The following is a 25,062-nucleotide window of genomic DNA, read 5'->3' on the forward strand; positions in this document are numbered from 1 at the left end:
GGGGAAGACGGTTAACCTACTAACACTTCCCAAGTCACCGACTCACTGGTTGGCTCCCAGTGACTCCTCTTCCAGTGCCAGAAATTACCTGCCAATTCTCAGTAAACTTTCTACCCCTTCCAAAAATCCATTTGTAGAAGCAGCTGATTTGCATCAGGCACAGTGAGTCCTATTAATTTATTCCAGGAATACCTAAAGATTTCCCTTCCACATCTTGAAGTGGCAGTTAGGACCTAGGCTGTAGAGAATACAAGCAAGTATTTCAGAGACTTTCAAGGCCACATTTCACAATTAGTTTGGTTTTCCCCAAATCCTACTATCAGAAAACCTTATGCCTCCTTTATCAGGAGCCCCCTACACTTTATTTCAGACAGGTTTGGGGGTTTTTGTTTGTTTTCTCAAGTATTACTGCATTTGAAAGTTTTTTGATAGCAACACATAAACACAAACAAAAATGAAAATACTGGGCCACAGTATAAAGAGATATCTATCCTTTCTGCCACTTAAGACAGCCTTACTCCAAACCACAAAGCTTATGTGACTAGGAACACCAAGCAATATGTAAGCTGCTGAAAACACTGTCAGGAACACAGCTTTGCAAATCAGTTTAGACATGACCTTCAGAGGTGATCTGCCACCATACCACCCAGGAAGGTCTATATGAATTACAAAAGCACAGAACTTTTCATTCTGCAAAGCATGGATGGATTTGATTTCCACCATCCAAGCACCAATGTGCACATTCAGTATTCACTACTTTCTCCTGTACTTCGAGCACAGGGAGCACTCAAGTCTCTTCCTGCACCACTGGGCAAGCTGCCCCCCTTCTGAAGATGCATATGTATATTAAAAGCCTTTGAGATGCAGGGAGGTGCGTTGAAGAAAATCTCCACTCGTCCTACACAAATGAAATTAGAGCTTCATAAGAGTTTCATACAACAGTCTTAGAGATAGACAACAGCAGTCTGGATGATGACAGTCTAGGGGTGTTGAATTTGCAATACTACTTCATCTTCTCTGACAACTGAAGTTCTTCAGCAAAGCCAAAGACAGCCTACAAACAATCCTGAAATTGGCTACAGGAACCGACATGAATATTTCTCAGTTTTCCTATTGCTAAACGATTACACGTGGTCTGGATGGTGAAAGGAGATTTCCTAGTCTAGACAGCATGACTGTAGGCTCCATTTCCACCTCCAATGTTAACTCCAAGAAGATTTAAAATGCCTCATGTTTAATGCAGAACCAGATTATCATTATCTTAAAAAAAAAAAAACAAACCAAAAACCAAAAAACAAAACAAACAAAAAGAGGAAAGCCACTACAACTACACTTAAGAAACCTGGTAGCAAAAAAGGAAGAAAGACAAACTGGGTTTCTTAGAGGAAGACTATTCTGTCACAGTGAATACATTTGAAGTTGGATAGATTTTGATACACACGCACACAAAAAGAAAAATATTTCTAACCTTGACACTAGGAACAGCAGAGCGCTATCTGACAAACAACCTCAAGTGATGTTTAGGTTTGGAGGCACTGTCATATACAATCATAGTTAGTTCGTCTTTGTACAGATATCATATAAAAAAAAACCCTTAAAAATACACAAAGCCCTGCAGCTGTCTGCAACCTTTAAGTCTTGCCATTTCAAACACACATAGCAGTCACATAGTATAAGAGGGCACTGAAAAGCTTCAAATCAATTATAATAAATCCAGACAGTAGAAAAAGGTTTCACAGTACACATTATCGACTTCAAGATTCCTTACAAAGCACTCTTCAACTGTAAGGACCACAGAAATCACCTTGTGAGTTTTACAAATTCCAGCACATTCAGCCTGTATGAGCACTTTCTGCCAAATCTATCATAGATTTGTCATCCACAGCTGGGGTTACGATTTCCCTGCTCCCTCCTTTGCCCACTTTGTTCAAATGCATATCATAATTTTGTACCAAAAACCCTTTGCAACATGCTGAGAGAATTTTCAGTCATGTCATCTTCATCTCAGTTCTCTCATTCACTCACTTAGTTTGGAGCACACGTGGCCAGGACAGAACAATTTCACATCGCTGCTGCATTTTACGTGCAATATTCTTCTACTTTTAGCTACTTCTCCAGCTTATGCTTTGCACAGACTGCCAAACAAGCTGGATTTATCTGCAATCCAAGCAGTCTGAGATTTCCCTTTAATGCCTGGTCTCTGTAGGATGGGAACTGAGGAATGTACATTGTACTACTAACGCTGTTGAAACAGATTATGCCATGTATGTATTTGGTCTTGCGTCTCTTACATGCGTGCGTGCTGCCCTACATCTTATAAATTAGCGCATTGCGGCTTTCTTCTTCTGAACGATGCAGATTAAAACTCTACTCCATCATACGAAATGGCAACAAGAATGATTTATTTTACTTTTCTGCTTTTAACAAAACCAAAGAACAATAGGAGGGACAGAATAAAAGAAAAATTAATCTGTCTCAGGTATCTGAACCTACTCTGATGCTGTCATGGTTCACTGTTTAAATAATGATGGATGATTTTTTTTTAAATATGTTAATTACATAAATAGGTACTTAGGAACTACTTAAACAGGAGATTATTTACCCCATTGACTGTAGAAGCCCATGTGTCAGCACATCTGCTGCACAGGAAGATTAAATCTGTTCACACAAAACTCATGTTCTCTCTTGCTAATGGGGAAGAGGTCAGTAGTGTGAGACTTGAAGCAGGGGCTTTGGGTTTTATCCAACAGGCCCTTAAGACTGGCACAATGGACGTTAGCAAACATCCCTGGATTTCTGAAAACCCTGTATACACTTGCCTAGGCATTCTGGAAAAAGAAATAGGATTTTTATTCAGGAGAGTTTTCTACATGTGTGCTTTAATTTCAAAAGCTTCTGCTCCACATTATTGTTCAGACACCCAGCAGCTTTTAGAGGAACTGTATTAAGTGTGATTATATACCAAAATGACAGTGCTGGCTCATGATGATATTTAGAAAGAGTGTACTGAAAACAGCTTAATTAGAGTTATCTTTGCCTTGGTTCACCTTCCCAGCTGCTGTTGAAGGACCTCTAGACCATTATTTCAATAGATGTTGATGGGGGCCTATCCACCATTTATCACATTCATTTCACACTACTTTCGCATCACAGGTTGGCAGGGAAGGGTAAGTGTCGGAAAGCTCTGGGGGTGCAAAAAGGGATTGCCAAGACCACAGTTAATGAGAAGAACAGAAAACTCGAGTCTAGGCTCCAGGTCCGGCACATGTACAACAAACTTCCTCAAGAACAAGGTCTGTCTGCTTCCACTTCATGCAGGCATGAACGTCAAATTAATGCTCACATAAGCTGAATGAACAGCTAGGGTTGTTTACCACGTAGTTATTTTTTTGCAAGTATACTCTAATAGGAGCAATTTACTGACCGACATGTAGCTTTAGATAGAAAGGGCAATACCCTCCATCCCCTCATAGGGCAATTTGGAGCACACAGAAAGAGCAACTGACAATCCTACTCTGTGTCAGTCTCTGGCAGCTCGCTGTTCCCATGGGCTTCAGAACTTCCCTAGGTTAAGCTGGGCTTTGCAAACATCCCCTTCTCAAAGACATTAACAGCTGCTTTTTCAATCCATGTACATGGAAATGTGCAGCCAAATATACATACCCCAAACACGTGTGGCATGCACAACAGAAGCATGCCTACACACGCCCATTCGTAGCCAAATGTAGTATAAATAACTCCGCTATATAAATAGGCTTGCTTAAATGAAGTCTCTTGCTTAAATAAGGCTGACATAAATATTCTTTCTTTTATGCTGCCTATTGCATTTCATGTTTAAGTCTGGAAAGCGGCAACCATATTGGAATGACTGGAGAAACCCCAGCAAAGCATATTAACACCCCACTCTGAAAGTCGGCAGATATGAAGGACGGGTGAGCTCAGCATCCTGATGTAACATACCACTGGTGAAGATTTTGTGAAAAGGAGAAAAGGCAGGCAACTTTTTTTTGTGCGTGTGCCTCTGTGATATCAAGATAAATGTTAGTAAGACAGGCAATAAGAAATTGCAAACAATCGGAGATCCTCGAGCACTGAAGCAGCAGCCCACAAAAGATCAAAGTTATAAAAATAAACCTTAGATTCTTAGTCGGAAAAAAAAAAAGTATTAGAAAAGAAAAGGTAACTTTCCCTTCTTTCTCTGCATCTTTGGAAGGACACCAGATGACTGTCCATACTCCTCACTATGCTCATGTCTGTATCCATCAATATGGTTTTATGGATATTTTCTGTCTTATCCTTTTCAAAACATTTCAAGAAACTGTTAAAACTGTTTTCTCTGAAGATGGGTAGGAAGGACCGGCTGTCAGAAAGGACTCTCCAACTCCCTCCAGCAACCTTACTTCACATTTCAGCCCACACACCAGGCCCAGCTATACCCGTGTTCTGGCTCATTTTATCGGGGCTGTTGCATCTGCTCAGAATTTCCTTCCCACTAATGAGTCTCTCTCTAATCGATCTTCAGAGTACAGATTTCTTCAGCCTCAACCATCCATGAGCTAAAGATGCTGTCAATACTGCAGCATGGCCATGCTTGCCATCTCAGAGACAAATCCCACCTTGTACTCGCTCTCTTCACTGAAGTCTCTGCTCTTTGCGTATGGTAGGGGGAACAATTACTTCATCTTCCAAGTGAAGAGACAAATTTATAAAGGTCAAGCAATGCAGAGGCAGTTGCAACAGTGGGTATAAACTCCAGGTTTTCTTCTCCCTTCGTCCCCCAGCCTCTGAAGCACAAACATATTTATAGTGCTAAGCCAGTAGTATTTCTACCTGTTACATTACTGCTTTATTCAGGGTTGGACCATTAATGCTTTTTACCTTTAAAAACATTTCAGAATTGTTTTTTTAAAAAAAAGATTATGATAGAGGCTTAAAAAGATTTCAGTCTTCCTTAATCATGCAGAGATATATTTTCAAAGCAATATGCCAGGAGTAGTCCACGTGACTCCCATTCATGTTAAAATTAGAGTCACCAGAATAAACCCCATATGCTGCTTTGAAAAGGTACTGCAACTTGTCCAAGGAAAATTTCCGCAGCTTAATGGTGCTTGCACAATTTTTCTGCCTGCTTTTCTTCCTTTGATTCCTGCATATAATTTTAACAGCCTCTTTATTTTTTCTTTAAATAACACTTTGTACTATTTGGAAAAACAGAAGTTATTTGCTGGTTATCTTGGTTCCTCTGTAGCCCTTTTATTTTAAAATCACCAGTTTAATCAGAATAGCTTCATCCTGTAGATGCGAAGCTTCCAATATCACTCTTTTTTTATGTGGTCACTGTAGACAACTTTTTTATTGCAGCTGCCTTCCACACCTGAGCTGTTGTCCTGTCGAGTGGGGCTCAATATTTCTGTGTTAGCCTGAAAGTAAATTTCACATTTGGGCGGGGGAACTTTTTTCCGGAAAGGCTGAGGCACAGTCTCTCCTTGGCAATAACAGCACCACTGCTTGTAGTGAAGCCAGGCAACATGACTGTACAGGTTTCTACATTCAAGGTCCCAGTCTACATGTGGATTTTCTGCCCAACACAGAGCATCTGTAAGATCTGTGGCAGCTGCAGAAGCCCATCTACCCAAAGCCAGCTGCAGTGCTGGACTTGCCGTGAGTACAGCTTGTCCTAGTTTGCCTTGGTAATCACAGCGAGCATTGCATATGCTGTGCTCATGTACGCGCACGCTGATAAATGCTGGTTGATTAATAAATTTGTCACTTACGACTATAGTCTTCCTGGTCACTTGAAGAGAGAGAGAGAGAACAAATTCTAACTTCTGACAGCTCTGGTTCTCTTGGCATTGCTCTCTAATTTTTACTGCTTACTAACGCTGTGCATGAGAGAGTGTGCACAGAAAGACGGTGTGAATGCCATCTCTTCATTTTTTCCTCATCCTTCTCATTGCTGTCCCAAACTGCAACACATTCTCATTTCGGCCATTTACATCAAAAACGCAGCAAACACTGCATCTAACTACTTCATTCCTTTAACCCTTAAAGGATGTAAACAAAGGGAAAACATTTTGCTTAAATGTGGCAGGTGATTCCACCATGGGAAGAAAAAAATACATCTCCTTGCTAACAGAATTGTTATCAGGACAGGAGAAAAGAAACCAAGACAGGGTTGTCCTGTCATTAAAGCACTGACAAGTGAGGTGTGCCACTGATTTTCCAGGCAACATGCAGCAAAATATCATTTATGTATTCTTGTTATTCAATTAAAAATTAGTTATTATCACTTTTCTTTCTCCTTTTTTACCCTTTGCATGTTCTGTCAACTTAAATGGCGGTCGTCTTTGGTCAGAAACATGTGCTTAAAAGAAAAACCTGAAACTTCCCAGGATGGTGGAGTGAATGACAGCTTGCACATGGAGCTAGAACCTGTAAGCAATGGAGCTTTAACTAAAAAGAGAGGTCTGTGTACTGGACAAGCACTTAAAAAAAACAACAAAAACCAAAACCCTAAAAGCCAACAAACACCCCAAAAATAATCCACTAGTAGCCAAGCATCACTCTGCAATTGCTACACACGTTGCCTGCTTTAAGCATGAGGGCTCAAATACATTAATGAGTTACTGTGGTTAGAGAAGTTACCACATCAGCCGAGCGGCAGTAGTAGCCAGTGGTAAGTATTTAGTAAAACATATTTACCTAAATGTTAGCAAGAACATTTTGAGGAAATGCTTTTGACCTCACATTTCTGAAGGAGCTTGAACGCCCCTGAGTAATAACAGCTCATCTGTCAGAGCTAAACCAAGTTAAAGCTGCTTTAAAGGGGCCACTGCAGTTAACGGGGAAAGCCTGACTCCTTAAAAGTGGCTACTGCATCCATCACAAGGATCTTTTGCACTTTGTTTAACATTACAAAACATTTATGAGATTGATTGATGCTGCATCTATGTTTGTTTTAATGATGATTAATGATATGAATTACTATTTCATCCTGGGTAAGAAAGTAGACTTTGCACATAAAACTACAGAACAATTCAGGTTGCTAAAAAGCTCTAGGTGTGATCAAGTCCTGCAGACACAGCAGAGCCAACCTCAAGCTTAAGTCACGTTGTTCAGGACCTTGTCTGGGCAAGTTTTGAGTTTCTCCAAGGATGAAGATTCCATAATCTCTCTGTGCAACCCATTCCAGTGCTACACCAATATCAGTAGTAGGGAATATTTTATCCTTAGGTCCTACCAGTTTCCTTCACTGCAACTTGTCTTTTCTTTGACTGTAACTTGTCTTTTCTTCTTTGTATACTTCTGAGAAGTGCATGCATCTTCTCTACAGCTTCTGGTTCAGATTGTGAAGAACATACAACCAGATCCACCCTCCTCCCCTGAGCTGTTTCCAGGATGAACAAATCTGGTTCCTTCACATTTCCCTTGAACGCCACGTGCTCCAAATCCCTTTAATCATCTTGGTAGCTCTTTGTTGGACCATTTCATCAATCTCTCCTCATTACTGGGGCATAAAACTTGACACAGTCCTCCAGCTGCTGCCCCAAAAGTGCCAAGTTTGGGGGAATAAGCCCTTCCTTTGACCTGCTAGCTCCACTTTAGCTAACACAACCCAGCACACAGTCCACATCACACATGGGTGCACTGCTGATTCATCAACACAGTGACCATCCTACAAGCAAACACCTATAATTATATTTGTAAAACATGAAATTAGTCTTTCCAAGGCCTCAGTTTGCATTGGCAATCACCCATCCTCAGCTTGCTGTGGTGCAGAAATTAATATCAAAGCCCTGGCCATCATAAAAGTCAATAGTAGATACTGAAGTGTTACTCTAGTACTAAAATCAAGAAGCATAGAGAAGGAAATTAGAATCATCAAATTCTTTCAAATGATAATAACTAAAGCAAATTGAGCAGCTATGAAACATCCTGTTCTCTGGAGCTTAAAAGCAACAAGGCAATAAAAAAAACCCTAACCCATGCAAAGCCAAATAATTTTTATGGAGATATTTTCTTTCTTTTCTTCCCAAGTAGATAGGGACATAAACCACCAGTTTAAAGATTTTGCTTTAACTGGTACCTTAAATATTTTACACAGTGAAGGGACATTTAGGCCATGTATATAACTGAAGCCATTTGCAAGCTGCCCACATACAATACCTTTCACCTGAAGTTTATCTCCCAGACTGGTGGAGATAGTTCTCTTCTCCAAGTAAATTAAACTTTGCAGCCCACTGTATGCGGAATTAGGCTACATAAAACAATATCCAGTTCTCTGCCATCTTTATTAAAATGTTGGATTTGCGCCATTACTCACGAGGGAAGACTTTTTTGTCCTTATAGCTACATCTTTAGGAATAAGAAACATGTCTGTGCATGTAATTTTGACTTTATAATTTTAACAGTTTTCTTCAGATTTCTCCCACTGCCGAAAAAATACAGCTGCCAATTACCCCCATCCTGGCTTCACAAACTGGCTTCCAATACTCTACAACCTCAAAGGGTCTTTTCTGAACGCTGTACAGGAGATGTGGCCATGCACACTCAGCAGGTACCTCACATATAGAAAGTGAGAAAAGTCGTTAATACCCTCCTTAAGAGAAGGGGAAGTGCTATGCATGAGCCACACTGTTGCTCCAAGGAAAGAGGACAGGCAGAAGGAAAGACTGGGGGAATAAACCCTGTTGGAGGTCAGAGTACTGAAAAGGGAGAGAGGCTAAAGGAAGCTTCACTTAGAACAGAGAGACAAATCCAGTAAGATTTCTACATCCAGTCACTAGTTTATATATGTGCTTTTAAAAAAATTACATAGAGGCCTTAAAATGGAGAGTAAGTACCAGTTATACGACAATAAGATCAGTTCAGATTTTGCAGAAAATTTCACCAGGCAGAAAACAGCCCTTTAACAACTTCCAAATCCCTAGCTTACATATAAAAGAGTTCTTGGAAGGAATCTGAAAATCTTGACAGCTATGAGATTACATCCTTCATCTCACACATCTGATTTTACAAAAATAAGGATGTTCCATTTTCCTACTTGGTGACTTTTGAGATATTACTTTCACTATGAAGTGCTGATCAATTGCTTCTGAAGAGGCTGACAGTGTAACAACAATACTGTGAGATCTGTAGTTTCCTTTGGACTCTTGGTTAAATACGACAAAAAGTTCTAGGCAGCCTTTACTATTCAAGCAAAATGGATACAACCACAATTTTTAACGTTCTTGCTGCTGAGGTTCTCTTATCAGCAACACAACAAAGATCAGCCAGTTTCCCTGAGACAGAAAACTGATGCTTGAAATCTGAAGATATCTCTCCACAGAGAAAAATTACCATAAAATTCAAAGCATGTGTGGAAGCTGTTTCCCCAGCTGCTTCCACTCTTCTAGACACAAACTTGACATTCCTGATGCAATGATGGTTCTTGAGCATTTCCGTTTCATGGTCATGGCATGAATATCTTCAACTGACGTGACAACATCCTTAATCATCTGCACTAATGCCTTTTTGAAGGATTCTGACACAGAATTTGGTATTGGTTTCTTCACCTGTATCTGGTGTTTGGGCTAATATACTTGCATGATACCAAATATATCTCCATTCCTGTACTCAGCTTCTAAGGTGATATTCCTCAGCTTTCATATGTATTACTAGAGGCCTCGCTTCTCTGCTTGCCATGACCAACATACAAAGGTAACTTGATGAAATGAGAGGGAGCCTATCAATAAATTATCTCTCAGTCACCAATAAATCCACAACATTTTTCATATGACTGTTCAAATGAACAACGTAAAGGTGAAAGGTCAAAGAAAAAAGGGCCTTACCAATTTCAGAGGCACACACATCACTTTCCATCCTCCAATAAGCTATTTTGCTCTCAATGGAAAAGTGGCAGAACCCAAGTTCACATGTCTCAGCTTCACTACCATTCCCAAGTAACAATTGCCCCTGCTGTGGTCTTGAGCCCAAATATTCTGTGGGGCAAAACCTAACCCCTCCTTCAGAAAGTACATGCTAAATCCCTCACCTCCCATCCTCCTCCGTTTTCCCCCTCATCCTGTTTCTGGGAAGTTGAGGACAGCTCACCTTAGCACACCAAGGCCCCGCTTAACCTGTCATCACTTAAGAAAGCTTTGTGCAGCCCATGCAAGCCTCACTCTGCTATCGCTGCCCTACCGTTGGTGCCCAAGATAACCTACGAAAAGCCAGCAGAGGCAGGTACCTCTGTTGGGCCAGTGTGCACGGTGCAGAGATGGTTTGAAATAGCTGGTGTGAGTAAAGGAGAGAAGGGGAGAGCCCCTCTGCACCTGCGCACCGTCCCCTCCTCTCAGTCCGGCTCCCAGCTGCCCCCCGCTCCCATATGCCTCAATCACAGCCAGTCTCAGTTTACACCGGTACCTCGGGTAGTGGGATCATTTTGTCAGATGCCGGCCAGTTACCTCATGGGCTAAAAATAGAGACACGCAGCATCAGCGACTGACTGGCAAATGCCTTTTGAACGGTGACGTAGTCAATCAAGACAATACACAAGAGGTAAATTGCAAACAATGAAGGACATTTCTGTAAGGACAGATGAGACGAAAACAACAAAGCGCCCTGGCTTTGCTTACGAGACGTGTATGAAAGATTTCCGCTGCTCTTTTCAACCACGGTGCTATTTAGATCATAATTACTTAAAGTGAACCAACAATAATACCAGCTCTTCTGCTACTCTAAGAGAGGCTATAAAAATCTCAGTCAGCTGCATCATTCATCACGATAGCCTCAATTCAATTGAAACAAAATCTCCGAGACATCACCTCCCCCCCTTCCTCCCCTTTTTTATTTGCCTATAATAAGGTCTATAGTCTGGGGAGCTCTCGGGCTGAATTCCATGCATTGTGATTCACAAAATGAAAATCTGGTATTATATGCCCACTGACATTCACATCAGCAGCAATTCATGCAGTAAAAAGCCATATGCCATGCACCTCTGATTTAACTGTACTACAAAAACATACCCTAGAAAGAAGAAATAAAGAGTGTTTCCCGGGATATGATTATTACCCACACTTTAAGACAGGAATGACAGGAGCAGTACCACAAAATATGCTGTTTTGGTGACAGTTCCAGTTAGGTTATATCATTTCCCTTAGTGACTAACACACCCTACATGCAAGTGAGGAATTCTTTCCCAGTGCAAAAGGTTTCTGCAGAGTACAAAAAAAGCGGTTAGCACAGATAATCTACACTCAGTGTTTCCCCTCTGGTTATCTAGCTTTCCACTCAATCATCTTTTTGAAGGCTGAGATGTTTATTGGTTTGATCAGCACCCACAGAGATGAAAATGAAGAGCACTTTGAAAATATGAAGTACCAACAGTTTTAAAAATTGCCATCTCCAGGGTGTTAAGCAGACCTGTATGCATTCTACAGTAACACACAGACTTCATTAGAAAGCTGGGGGATAAAATCCACTCTGCCAAGGAAGGCTATGTTTTTCACAAATAAGATATTTCACCGCTGAAACCAACAGTGACTTTCATCACTGAGGAGAGGATAAGACAAACAAGTTTCTGACCAAGAAATGTATTATACTAAAATACTCTTTTCCTTTTTTAATAACATGTTTTGTTGAGACACCCTTTCCTTTCCTTGCTTTTTGCTTGAAGGATCCATCTCTCTCTTAGCATACCCATCCTGGCATATAAATGAGTAAAATTTCAGCTTTAAAATGCTTTTCCTTTTAAGCCTATGCCCTCCATGAAATCATTGCACATGTGATCACTGGAGAAGGGTAGTTCAGCTAGGATAATAACTAGATGTGACCCTGCTACCAAAGACTTTCAAAGCCTTCTGGCAAAGACACACAATAGTAAAGACATTAATTTTAAAGGAAAAAAAAATAAAAAAGTAAACTAGAAGTATATAGTTCGTAAGGTACAAAGCGCAGAGAAAGGGCAAGTGTTGCTCCTTATTGCTTCTGTATCCAGCCTAAGTACTTATATTTCAAAAATTATTTTTTTAAAATATATTTGCATTCTTGATGATGCTAGTGAAGACTAGCAAAATTTTCAAAAGGAAGCAACTAACTAGATTGAAAAATGCAATACTCATGTTCAGTTCTGTTGAGCTTGGCAGTCCCGACCTTTGGGGTATGAATATTTAAATTCAGATCTGATTTTTACAAACTGATGCCTCAGTAAGTGGAAGACTGCATCTTCAGAGTCTTAAACACCCCTTCTCGGGATCCTGCAGCCAGAAGCAGCAGACAAGTAATAAACTGGCTTTGACAAACACAGTGGGACACATTTGGAGATCTGACAGGTGTAGCTAAATGCACAGAGATGGAGAAGGCTAAACAGAGCCATTCCCAAATGAGCAGCCGCCAATGAAGCAATAAACTTGCAATATCCATGCCGCAAAAAACGTAGAGGGAACACCGACCAAATGCTAGGGAAAGGTCTTAAACTGGCTCTCCCTGCATCGCATTAAACTGTACTGCTTAAAACAGACTCTTCTTAAGGAAGTGGTTGCTAGTGGAATAAACCTGACAACCTTCCTGCACCCAGTTATGCTCTTCTAGGAGACTCCCATTGTATTTGGAGGGTGATTGTTTTCTTCAATTAAAAAAGTCACATCTTCTGTATGAACTATGCAGCAGACTTGCAAAATGTTAATTGCTATACATTTTTTTCATAAATACATGCATTACACAATTATTGATACATTTATAGCAATTATCTGTTTCCAATAAAAGTTAATAAAGTGCTAATGGCCTCAGGTGTGAAAATGTGGAATTTAATTTGTGCTAATCTGCCTAAGCCTGGGGAATACTGAATTCACTCGATGTAAGAATAATTTATTTGCAGTATCCCTGACTGATATAAACAAAGCATTGCCAAGGGAAGGTGCAATAAAGCTAATAGAGAGGTGCAATCATTCCACCAGCCCGACGTTTCCCACAGGTAAAATGCAAACAGAACAGCCTTCCAAAGCTTCTCTCAAAAGAAGTTAAATTCATCTGCTTTAGACCGGTGAAAAAACACCCGTAAGAAAACAATAGATGCTTTGGAGGGCATCTGTGAAGAGCTATTTATCATCCCTTTGCTTCCTTATCATTGAAAGGAAAAGCAAGCGACAGACAGATTTACAGACTGACCAAAGGATTTTACGTTCAAGTTTGCCCGAATTAATTTTTCTCCTGTTTGAGGTAATGGTTCTTTCACGCTCCCAGAGCTATCAGTTGCCATCCTCCTCCAAGCACCCCTGCGAGGGGGTGGGAAAGAGGGGCACAGCCACAGCCGTACGCAGCGCCCTCGGGGCTGGCGCTGCTGCCGCAGCCTGCAGCTGTGACAGGGTGATGGCTGGAGCAATGGGCCGGACACCCCGGCTCTGCCTTTGGCCCTGCCGCTGCTTCACTGCCTCTGCGCGCCTTTGCCTCCTTCCTGTAAAATGGGGTTATCAAGACTCAGATAAAAGTGCAGACTATTGTTAGGGCCACTAGAGGGGATCACTTGAGCATGCTAAGACCCTGCTCCTCCTCCTCCAGGTGTGCAGCAAAGCCCTGCCGCTTCCAGGTCAGGCACGCGGCTGCCGTGGCAAGGATTAGCACTAGGACAACAAGGTTGCAGCCAGGTGGACATTTCGGACAGGATCTGAGCACAGACTGCTCCTGCAGTCTCGCCCGATTTGCAGGAGGATCTGGCAAAGCCGGTTACAGTTCTTCTGCCACACTGCTACTCTGACCCTTTCCAAATGACCCTCTACACTTTTGCTTCCTTACGGGTAACTCGCATCATCTGATGGTGGTGGTGGCCCACAACACGTTTCCATACAAAACACCACTCGCACAAGTACGCTCCTTAAAAGCCTGCCCTTGAACACTTAGTCATATTTTGAACCTAGCCTTACACAATTATTCATCCTATGGCTGCCAAAAGCGTGACAACACTAGAGAGGCTGAGAAACCTGTGGCACAGCATTTCTAAACTGCCAGCAAGAAAGGAAATGGTATTTTTCATTTTTATGTTATGCTTGGTTACCTTTTCTGTTATCTTGTCACAGAGCAAGGAAAAATGTTCACAGGGTCTGAGCATGAGCAATAAACATTTTTAGCGGTTATCAAATGCCTCAGTGTTTGCTTTGGTATTTAATTACAGGACTCACGTAGGGCGTTCATTGTTTGCATCTGCTGCCACTGTGAACGATGTCTACTCTACTGATTACCACACAAGACAGTTTGTTATGTATCTACCTGTCAGTGACATATATTATCATCCTGCTGAGCAGACTCCACTCCTGCACGGGGATCCGGTGCTGCGGCTTGGTGTGTCACTGAAATAGCCAGAAGCACAAGTGCAGTTGCTCAGGGTACCCAGGTCTGCCACTGTGAAATGAATGCTAGCTTTGCCAAAATGCTGAAACCAGAGTTTTTTGGGTTTTCTGAGAATGTTTTTCTTATTACAAAATAAATTGTCATAGAACATTTAAAAGCTGGTGTTTTATACTATGATGATCTCAAACACAAGGCCAGCAGGCAAAATAAATTAACTAGAGTTCTCAGCACTGAGAAAAATGCATCGGTAGCATCATTAGCCAACCTCGTCCCATCTTCCTATTCCTTAAACCTGTAGTTTCTGTGAATGCAGTAGATTCTGATTTCAAGCACCATATACCACAGGACTTTTCAAAGTTTCTCAGTTCTGGCATCGCCTGCTTAACTCTAGCCATGTTGAAATGATAATCTGCGTCTTGTTATAAGTAGTCATTTTTGGCCATCTAAAAGCCTAAAACTACGCTAATAACACTAACAAAAGCAGCTATCATTGTGCTCATTCTCTACAAAGCAGATTCAAAGCCTTGGTAGGTGAATCAAATAGTTTCACCTTCTTCCTTCCACACTGGAACTGGAAGCAGTAATTTTTATTCTTAATGTGTTTTTTTTAAGATGGCACTACACTAGGCACAGAGTTAGCAAATTGTTCATACTGTTCTGCAGGTCTAATAAGACAAGCTATGGCTGGCCCTGCAATTAAAATAATCCATTTGCTCACCCTTCCTCCTATTAGCATGTGAACTTCAAACCTACAAAAAACAGCAGACTGAAATCTCTGGAGACCAGAGCTAAGAGGGTAATCTTGTCCCCTACATAATGTCCTATCTGTGGTCTCCTCGTCTCATGAGAAAGAGTATATGTGTATTTTACAGGAAGATCACTAACAAGATAGCGATCTCAATGTAAATCCACATTAGGGCAACACAAGTGCATTTACTTAAGTACAACTAGTGGGGATCAACAAAAAATTTTCCATTGGGAGTATGCTTTCATTTGGCAGTTGCCTTGAATTCCATCTACTATCACGTTAAAAATAAACAAAAAAAAACTAACCAATTTAAGCACATCTTAGTCTGTGTGGCAGCAGGGCCTGATCACCCTGAGCAGAGTGTAGGTGGTCCTTCTATGAGGGAAAACTGACTGATGGGCACCTTTTTAAATGGACAGGCTGGTGATGAAGATTTCTAGATGCTGGAGTGTGAGATAACTCAGTCCAGCTTTCTCAGTCAGCATCGACTCCAAAAATCAATACACAATGCTTTCTTCTGCTGCAATAAAACATGTAGAATTATGTAAAGCTTGGAGGCAAGATTTTATTTTCGAAGTCATAAACCATACTGTCTGCTCACAAATGACTGTGGAGGACAGAGTTTGTAAAGTGCACTTTGATCATCTGTAGGCTCAAAGAAAAACAAAAAGGTTTCAAATGGAATTGTTGCCACTTGCATGTCTGTCTATCCAACTGCATCTTAATTTCTCTAGAAAACTCACCAGACATGAATTATGTATATCTTAAAATGTTATAAAGGCATAATATAAGCTTAGCTGCCTGACTGAATTATTCTGTTCAGACATCTACCAGTATATTGAGAGACTGTAAAAAAGGTTTTAGGTCTGACAGTATCATACTATCACCATAGAGATCCAAGGAGTTTTCTAATGCAAGAGTTTACAAAAGGTGTCTCTCTTAATGAATGAGAATCAAGAGAGACAAAGCATGAGATCATAAATGTTTCACTAAAATATCATAAAATTGTTCCAACTATGAGCAAAGTGCTATTTTAATTTTTTTTTTAAGCTTTAAAAATGAACAAACCCATATGAAATCTCCACAACGTGAACTGAGGAACCACGATGGCACAGTATGCCTTTTTGTCATCAAAAGAAAGTTTTAATCTGTGGCTTAAAAAACCCTTGAGAACAGGCACTGAAACCTGAGGGGAAGTATTCATTCACCTCACTTCTTTTAGCACCTATCATTCTCCAACACAAGAAAGAAGGAAATAAATCTCTGTATGTGCACACAGACCTCCTACAGCCCCTCCAATGTACAACCTATTGTGATTAATCAAAAGTTTAAAATTAAACAAAAGACTCATTTTCTTCAATTATGATTAAAGATCAAAGCAAGTGGATTAACTTTTTAGCAGAATCTCCAGGTCTCAAGAGTTACCATCTGATATACTGAGAGTGACCAATTTTGTTTTGGAGATTCTGGGGGAGGAAGGGAAGAAGGAAGAAAATGAATGATCCCAGCAGCCAGGTGGGTAGTAAACCATAGCAAAGTGGTGTTTCATACATTACCATGACAATCTAGTTACTGAAATTGAAAAATGGTAAAAGAATTCTTTTCACAGCAACTAAGCTACTGCATCTTGTGACGTCTGCTTTCTTCCTCTTCACTCCTGAAAGTATGGGCTGAATGCTCCCTGGGTCCACATGGCCCTTGCCTGCCAAGTTTTCAAAAGTGACTGCATAGAAACGGGTACTCTTAGCACACTGGAAAGATGCAGAAAGAATACTAACATGCTGCGATCACCAAAGCCTCTTGCCAGGTAAGGATTAAAAATTGTGTTGTTTAGTTTGGTAAAGCCATCAGAACTGGCAGCTGTCACCCACCAACCAGATGGGTAAACCTTGGGTACCACTATATAATGTATCATCCCCCACAAATCCAGAAGTGCTTCACAAGCCCACATAACGACACAGTTTGCTTCACTCACAGATCCCTTTAGACATTTATCAGCTGAGTAATGCACATCACCACCACATGTCATTTGAAGTGTATAAGAGCACAAAAATCTCCTTATGACTAAAAGAAAGGATTTAGAGAAGCAGAGCATAATTACAGAACTGTTAGAAATGAGAGTTGCAAGAGTTTAGTATTCCCTCCCCTTTACGAAAACAGTTATGAAATCAAGAGTGATTTCTGCAGGCAGAGATCCTGTGTTCATCTCTCATGAACCATGGTGCCACCACCAGACACAAATCCTGGTAGCATGATGGCCAATGATTCAGATTTGCCCCATGGAGTTAAGAATTGCCTATGCCTTCAATGATACATGCAGTGGAACCTACTGTCTACCTTGCTGAACCTGAAAGAGCTGCTGGATGAAGTCACAGGATTTTCAGTAACAGAAAACACAAATAGCAAACTAGTCAGGTCAGAAAAGAAACTACCTGATCTTCCATGAAGCTCCACAGCAATACCTAACACAGAAAAGTAAATTCCGTTTTCTTTTTTGGGTGATCTGGGCTGTTGCCAGAAACAGGACTATTCGTTTCCTGAATTCCCTAAAATTACTAATAACATTCCAACTGAAGTTGTGGGAAATTATGTAGACAAATCCTTCTTCTACTGAGGCAGAAGGCCTGTAAGTAACAAGCAGTTGTTAATACATTTGTTTAAAACAACCACATATTATGAAGTTGTTGCTTTTTTAAGGTCTTGATTTTAGGTTGCTATACAGTTCAGTGAATTATCCTGCTATTGCTTCTTCTGTGCTCTTGGACCATTAAGTAAGAGAAGCATGTCAAATTCTCCGCAAGCCTCTAGGTCATCTGTCTACAACAGCATGCATTTTGGATTTCCTTTCTCTCTTTTGTCAGCACTCTGGTACTGCTGCCAACTATCTTACCTAAAAGAACTCAAAAAAAAGTATTCCACGCTGTGTCATAAGGATTCACCTTCACTCTGCAGTAGAAAATGGACATTTAGACTACTTCAATAATAGACGGTTCCAATTAAAAGTTAGGCATGATCATTCTTACTAGCTCTCACGTAACATTTGAGCCTGGTGACTTCAGAGCAACCGTATGGCACGTGCTGACAGAGTGCAGCAGTCTCACTTTTTGTTCTCGACCAACAGCTCTCACACCAACAGCTCTCAGGGAGAGGCTCAAGATCCAGTCAAAGGATCCCAACGAAGATAAGGATGCCAGCTGGCCACAAAAACACGAGGTCGTCATTCTTACAAAATGCCAAAAGATACTGTTTGGCCTCATGGTAAATTAGATAGTTAAAACAGGATGTCTAGGGACTGTTAAGACAGATAGTCCTGTTCTCCCTTTTCTGAGAGTCACGAGATTGGCTGAAACTTCCAGAATTCTGTCTTACAACAAAAAGGGTGCAATACTGAGGAGTTTTTTGATTGGATATTTGGTTGGTTGGTTTGGTTTTTCTGTTTTAGCAGGCTAAACTGCACAGCACTTTGTCAGGATTGTGTCCACTCATTAGTATTTTACTACTTTAGTGCTCACATGAAATGAAAGGGATGCACAGAATTATCACTGCAGTACTCTCTTTGCATTATTTACAACCTTAGAGGCTGCAGCACTTCAGCATAATATTGCTAACATAAAAAGGGAAAACTTCCTCTCAAGCCAGGTTTTTAGTTTCACAGTCTGCAGTGCAACATGACTGAAAAAGGTCTATGAACCTCCCTGACACCTCCCATCCCCTATCCCCACTTTCTAAATGCTGGTGCTCTGATGCACAAAGAATCCGAACAGACCAAACTCCACAGCATTCAGCACAATGGGCATCAGTAAATTCCTGTGCCTCTAGGGAAGAACGCATAGCCTTGTTTCACCATCCTGCCCAGTTACTCCCACCCCATCCTTTTTCTTGCCTTGTTAAAGTCCTCTGAAGTTGCCCTCATTTCCTTCCATGTCTTGTTCAAGAGCTGAATGCAGATACAGAAGAACTCCTCAAATGATCTGTCATGGGTGAAGAACATGGGATGGAAATCGTTGCAGGTCTCACTGGCTAAAAACAGAAAAACAAGGGGGGTGGAATAAAGCATGTACAGGCAGGAACTTCAAAAAATAAACATAAAATACAATCAGCCACAAAATTTAGAAAACACTGTAATTGAGAGACATCCCAGTTCTATCAGCAAAGGATGTCAAAACATTATCCTGAAAATCCAGCCTGGGACTACAGTCTTAAAGACAATGAAACACAGTTATAGAGCCTGTCTGTAGGACACCAACAGCAAGAACAAGAAGCAGCAACTACCTGTTTGCCTGAATATTCTCTCAATGGGTGATTTGTTTGTGCCAAGTTTTGTTGTTCAGGCTTGGTCAAAGAGACACAGGGAAGAAGCACAAGTCCTCTCATCAAAACAACAGCCTTCCCCACTGCTACCAGCACATACCATATTGCCTGCTGAGAACCAAACACCAAACCCCAAGTCGCAAAATAGTATTAGATCAATTTACACACCAAAATGTGAAGCTCTGCTGACACAGCAGATGATCTACCATATTGTACATGGATATACCACAGAGGTAACCAGAGAAATCTAGACAGTCATATAGACGAGAATGTAACTTGATTAAATTTTTTTTTGAAAATAAGTATAAACAAAAGAAATGGATCTTCTGTCATCTGTCCCTTCTCTGAGATAGAAGGGGGAAAAAAAAAAACCCAAACACCAAACTTCCTTTTTTTCACCAAATACTGGCTTTAAAGAAGGGGGGAGGGGGGGAAAAAAAAAGAAAAAAAAAACAGAAAAAAGAATACTATAATGATGATCCAAAAAGGAGACGTACAGTCTGGCAAGACTGCTGTGAATGTCCTTCAGTGAAGAATAGATTTTCAAAAACTAAGAGCTGAAGCAGTGCTGATCTCTGGGCACATCTGAGCATCCTGGGAACAGAAGGGGCTTTAGCCAAGGACTGAAAAGGATCCTTAAACCCTGCCATGACTTGCAGGGACACCTCAGTAGGTTGCATATTTAAGTACTTTAAAAACTAACGGAAAAAGTCAAGTTGACTAAGCCTTTCTTCATATACCCAGTCCTCAAATCTCTCAGCTTCAGCTTTCACCTCTGCATGAACGCTCCTTTGGACTCTTCCAGCAGTCACTCACATGCCCATACAGCAGCATCTGCTTTGACTTCAGGATCAAACAGCCACTGCTTAGGCAAGCTTCCTCCACTGAAAGAACAGCGGAATTACGAGCATTGGGATAAATCACCCTTTTCCTGAGGCTGGATCACTGTCTGACATCTGCTTTCTCTCAGTGGAACCGGAGAAATTAGAATTATGACTCTTTGCAGGAGAATGTGAATGGCTCAGGCAGGCTGACCCCCTGCATCAGCTGCAAACACTTGGTCCTGGTACTTCTTCAAGCTGCAAAACCGCCCTTCCAGTGTGCTTGGTTACCTCTGCAGTGCCAGCAGCTCCGCCATAGGAACATGAGTTGTGCTTCGAATCACCTGAACCCTCAAAGGAAAACGTTTCTGATCTTTCCCAACATGCAGTATTCCAATTATAAAGCAAAACTCTGAAGTTTAATTGTAAATTTAAAGCTTAATTTTAACATCGGATTTATGAAGATCTAATCAATTCCTCAGCTACGCAGCAAGGATGAGAGTTATTTTTGGAGCACAGGTTTCATTCTAATCAAGTAAACTCCATTTACTTCAAAGGATGTGCAGTCAAGAGGGAATTAGTCAAAGCAGAGACCTATATTTTTGAGGCACGACTCAATCCTTTTAAAAGAATAAAATGCCTCAGGCATGATTTTCAGAGCACCTTCAGCTTCCATTCATTCCACCGGAGCTGCAAGGACTCAGCACTTCCAATAATCTGACCTTCAGCCTGTAATAATGTCAGAGACACAACAGAACTGATTCTCAGAGGGCACTTGTCTTTAAGTCATGAAACACTATAATGATGAGAAGAAATAAAACAACAAGCAGCAGAAGAATGCAGCCAGTACCTTTGCTGTGTAAATCACAGCATGAAACAAGGCAATAATCCTCAACACACACTGGCCTTTCTGATCCTCCTCAGAGTCTGAGCTTATCACTGCTCCCGCTCATAAAAATCAATAAATCAAAATTAATGGAAAGGCTAGGGATTCTCAGAAACTTGATCATTGGTTCTAACTCGTGCTCCTTACAATAATCAGCCCCAAATCGTATCTACTATGTTGACTGTTCTGCATGCAGAATCAGAGGTGCCAACCCCCATTTTCTTAATAAATGGGCAACATACTGTGTTTTATGTCTGTTCAGTCTGAAAATGAAAGAGTCATTGTTATTGATATAAATGAAGAAAGTTAGGCCTGTTAGAAAGCAATATCAAAATCTTAAAAAAATAAAACAAATCCTAAGAAAAACTCAAACCCAAATGATAAACACCTTCCTCAAAATTCCCACCAGCATCCAGATAGCAGAGGGGGGGAAAAAAAAAAAAAAAAATCCATACCCGACTTCAAAGGTAGCCTTTTGTAGTCTCAAAAATTCCACCCCAAATAATACAATTCAATGGAAAAAAATCACAAGTGAAGCACATCAGCAGTGTTTACATTATAGCATATCTACAGGCTGCTGCTCAGGTCACATCTATATTCTGCTTAAAGTGTTTAAATATCTAATAAAAGACATAACCCTTGTCTGAATCCTTTTTTTTTTTCTCTTTATGACAGGTATGATGAGGATGAAGGAAAAGGCAATACTATGTTACTAGTGGTTTCCAGACCAGAATAAGACCAAGTCACAATCTGTGGTCTTATCCTACTCTCTCCAGCCCCAAATCAGCATCACCAATATCAGAGCACTGCCTGTCTCTGTGGAGTGGGCAAATTTAGAAGCTACTCAGTTTTACTAATTAAAAGTTCCCCGGATTTACTTTTTTCACTAACTTGCAATTTGACTGGTTCTAAATTGAAAGAGAGGTCCAACATTAGAATAATTTGGAGACCTTCTACGTAACTGCTGCATGCAAAATTCCTGCCCTTAAGCCCGGCAATCTCTAACCTTCATTTTCATGAGCAGGGACTAACCACATTTATAACCACACAAAAACACACACACAGCTGCAACCCAGGGACACAAATCATCATGATTATTTAATAACATCATCAAGTTTTAATTACGCCTCTGTGAGATCACCTTTGAAAGGCAAGTCACAGGCATCTGGCCTACATAAATCAGGTGAAGATCTTGTTGATTTTCCTTTCTTGGCACAATTCTCGGAGCTGTAGATCAATGTGCCACCTCTCAGGATTCAAGCAGTCCTTCAAGCTTCTAGCTGATCTATAGCTGTGACTTTGAGGAAGAAGCTTAGTTCATTTCTCATCATAAATTGCACTGGCAAAAAAAGAGCTAATTTCTACCTGTGAGTTTATGTGGTTCCTTCAGTGTATATTTTTAGTGTCTACGTAACACAATTTTGTCTCAGTTCATTTCCTAAATTACAACAAAGACATTAAAGCATCCCAGACTGATTGAGCAGTAAAGAGATTTGATGTTATGTTGTTCCTCTGTGGATTGGTAGAAAACAACAACAAAAAAAAGAAAACAAATTGAGGAAGAAGAAGGAGTTATACCTTCATTTTTTACCCCATCTCTAAATGCCTTTTCCCAGGGCCAAATTTCTTTTAGCTCTGTCAAGAACAGTTAGGTATTTGCATATTTGCATAAGCCTGTCTAGGAAGGGCACAGATTACATGATGATGTTTCAGTAACTGTTTGACTTGAAGTACAGCAGAGATTTAAATTTCAAAGTTGCTGTGGAGAACTGAATACAGACAATAGGGATTTCTGCATGCAAGACAGACCCCAGGAAAGTGCAAGTGCACCAGACCAGACACCACGCTGGTGTGTAACCTCACTGTCCAAACCAGCATGAACAGAAGGCCACCAGTTCAACAGAAGCTGGTTGATAGCTGGTAGTGATTACATCTTTCCCCCACCTTAAAAGGTAGGCTATGTGTAGATATCTATAACTAGTTTCCACTTGGAAAGGGAAAAAAAAAAAAGCATAGAATTTTTTAATCTTAGAATTTATTTTGTGCAATACTTGGAAGTAACACAGAGATAGTCCCTCCTTCCCCCCAAAGCTACAACAGCAGACAGAGACACAATAATACACCTTCCTAGGCAAGGTACTGCCCTTGATCTTAAGAAACCTGTTAAGCCTTCTTCCTGACTCTGCTAAACTGCTATATTGATACTAGATACTCATCCCCCACCATGTCTTTAAAATGCCATATGGTCATTCTGACCTCCCTTGTGAAGTTCTTGAATTCAAGAAATGAAAAAGATTGTACTGATTGGAGCCGCCCAACCTATTATTTTCAAAATGCATTCATGATGCTACGGGAAGACAAGCTGAGGTGAATTAAACAGTCACTCTTCTATAAATTTAAGGCTTGGATCATATACACTGGGAACGTATATGAAAGACAATTTACTAATCACAAATGAGCCACCTCATTCATGGGTGTCAGCCATGTACAATTGGTCTACAAAATACAACTAGAATAGATTTGATTAAGTAGATAATAAATAGGTGATAATGTTGCTGTGTATTACCAAATATTTCAAAAGCAGGCAGACAGTTTAAATCAGTAAAATTATTCAGTCATATGAATATGGTCATCTGGTGTTAATGCTGTCACACATAAAGGGACAGACAGACACCTGTGGTGAGGAGAAAGTCTCTCTGCTGGGGGTGGTATTAACAGATCCTGTGCACCCTGAAGATCATCAAGAAAAGCATCCTGAAATTGCATCAGCACAATTTTGAGATGAGGGAAGCACTGACGCAGAGCCCTGGGAAACCAGTTTGCAAAGTCCCAGGGAGAGGGGTTCAAAAATATCTCCCTGTCTGAAAGGTACCTGGGATCCATGCGATCCAGTCTTCAGAGATCTGTGCTTTCTATTACTGAGCTGCTTCTTAATTCTGGGTGAGTCATTTATCCCCTCTGTTGTTTTCCCTAATTTCACAGAATGAAGATGATAATATTGTATCAGAGTGGAAGGGGGTGGAAAGATCCTTTGCACTTGCAGAAGTACAGCAAGATCCACAAATGAAGGATGCAATATGGACCGTGGAAATATCATCTCCACTTGGCATGGCCTCCTCTGGGATTATTATTTGCCAATAACAGAAGACAACCAAAGAGCAACTAATTCTCACTATCTCTCTCAGGAGAAGGAACACTGTAATTTCTGCTTCTCCCTGAAGATGCGATACAGTAAAAGTAACTACTGCCATGACCATTTTTATATACACAATCAAAAATTCTATCGGTAACACATAGAGTACGTAAGAAAAAGCACACCTCATACTGCAGAAATACAGCGATTGCCGAGTTATCTACACCACCGATCCCTGTAGTCTGCTGGCAATAATTTGAGAGGAAACCTTTGGCTACCTTTCTGTCACGTGATAGGGAAACAGTATAATTTAAGGCAAGGAAGGTCACTAGCAATGGCAGGGCAGTAATGGAGTAGTAATATTGCTGCCAATCGTGTAATTTTTTTTCCTTGGGAACAGTGCTGTTTAGAAGGCTCAACTGGTATTAGAACAAAAGCCACTCGTCCTTTCTACTTTGAGTACAAGAGTACGATACAAGCAACTAAGCTTCAAGACACAGAAAAATAATGCAAAAAGCTAAGCTGCATTTGTTAAATTCCAAATCTAGGTGAATTACGTGAGGGTTTTGTTTCACCTGCTTTGAAACGAAAAGGGGATAAGGAAGCAAACTGCACCACTGAACTGTGCAAGATGTGCCACTGGTTTCCCCAGTGGTGTGGGCGCAGGGGTGTGTGTCTCAGAAATTTCATCCCAGACAAGGATATCAGGAGTGAATCCAAATCCAAAATTTCAGCACCAAAGTAGCATATACACAGTTACAAGGGAAAGCAATGAGCTCATGTGTAAAGTAGAGAAAAAATGCCCCTTCCTTAACATGGTATGTAGCATTTCCAGAGCATC

At 40.7% G+C, this 25,062-nt stretch overlaps 1 protein-coding gene across 1 annotated transcript in view; it reads right to left on the reverse strand.

Annotated features, from left to right (window-relative positions):
* Positions 1-25,062, reverse strand: part of ELMO1 (engulfment and cell motility 1) — a 256,338-nt gene that overhangs the window by 85,585 nt on the left and 145,691 nt on the right. The window contains exon 15 of the mRNA XM_082014822.1: positions 18,954-19,090. Coding sequence (XP_081870948.1) covers positions 18,954-19,090 — 137 coding nt within the window. The remainder of the gene's footprint in view (positions 1-18,953; positions 19,091-25,062) is intronic.

Source organism: Phaethon aethereus (assembly GCF_964289735.1).
Source record: "Phaethon aethereus genome assembly, chromosome: 2".
Taxonomy (NCBI): domain Eukaryota; kingdom Metazoa; phylum Chordata; class Aves; order Phaethontiformes; family Phaethontidae; genus Phaethon; species Phaethon aethereus.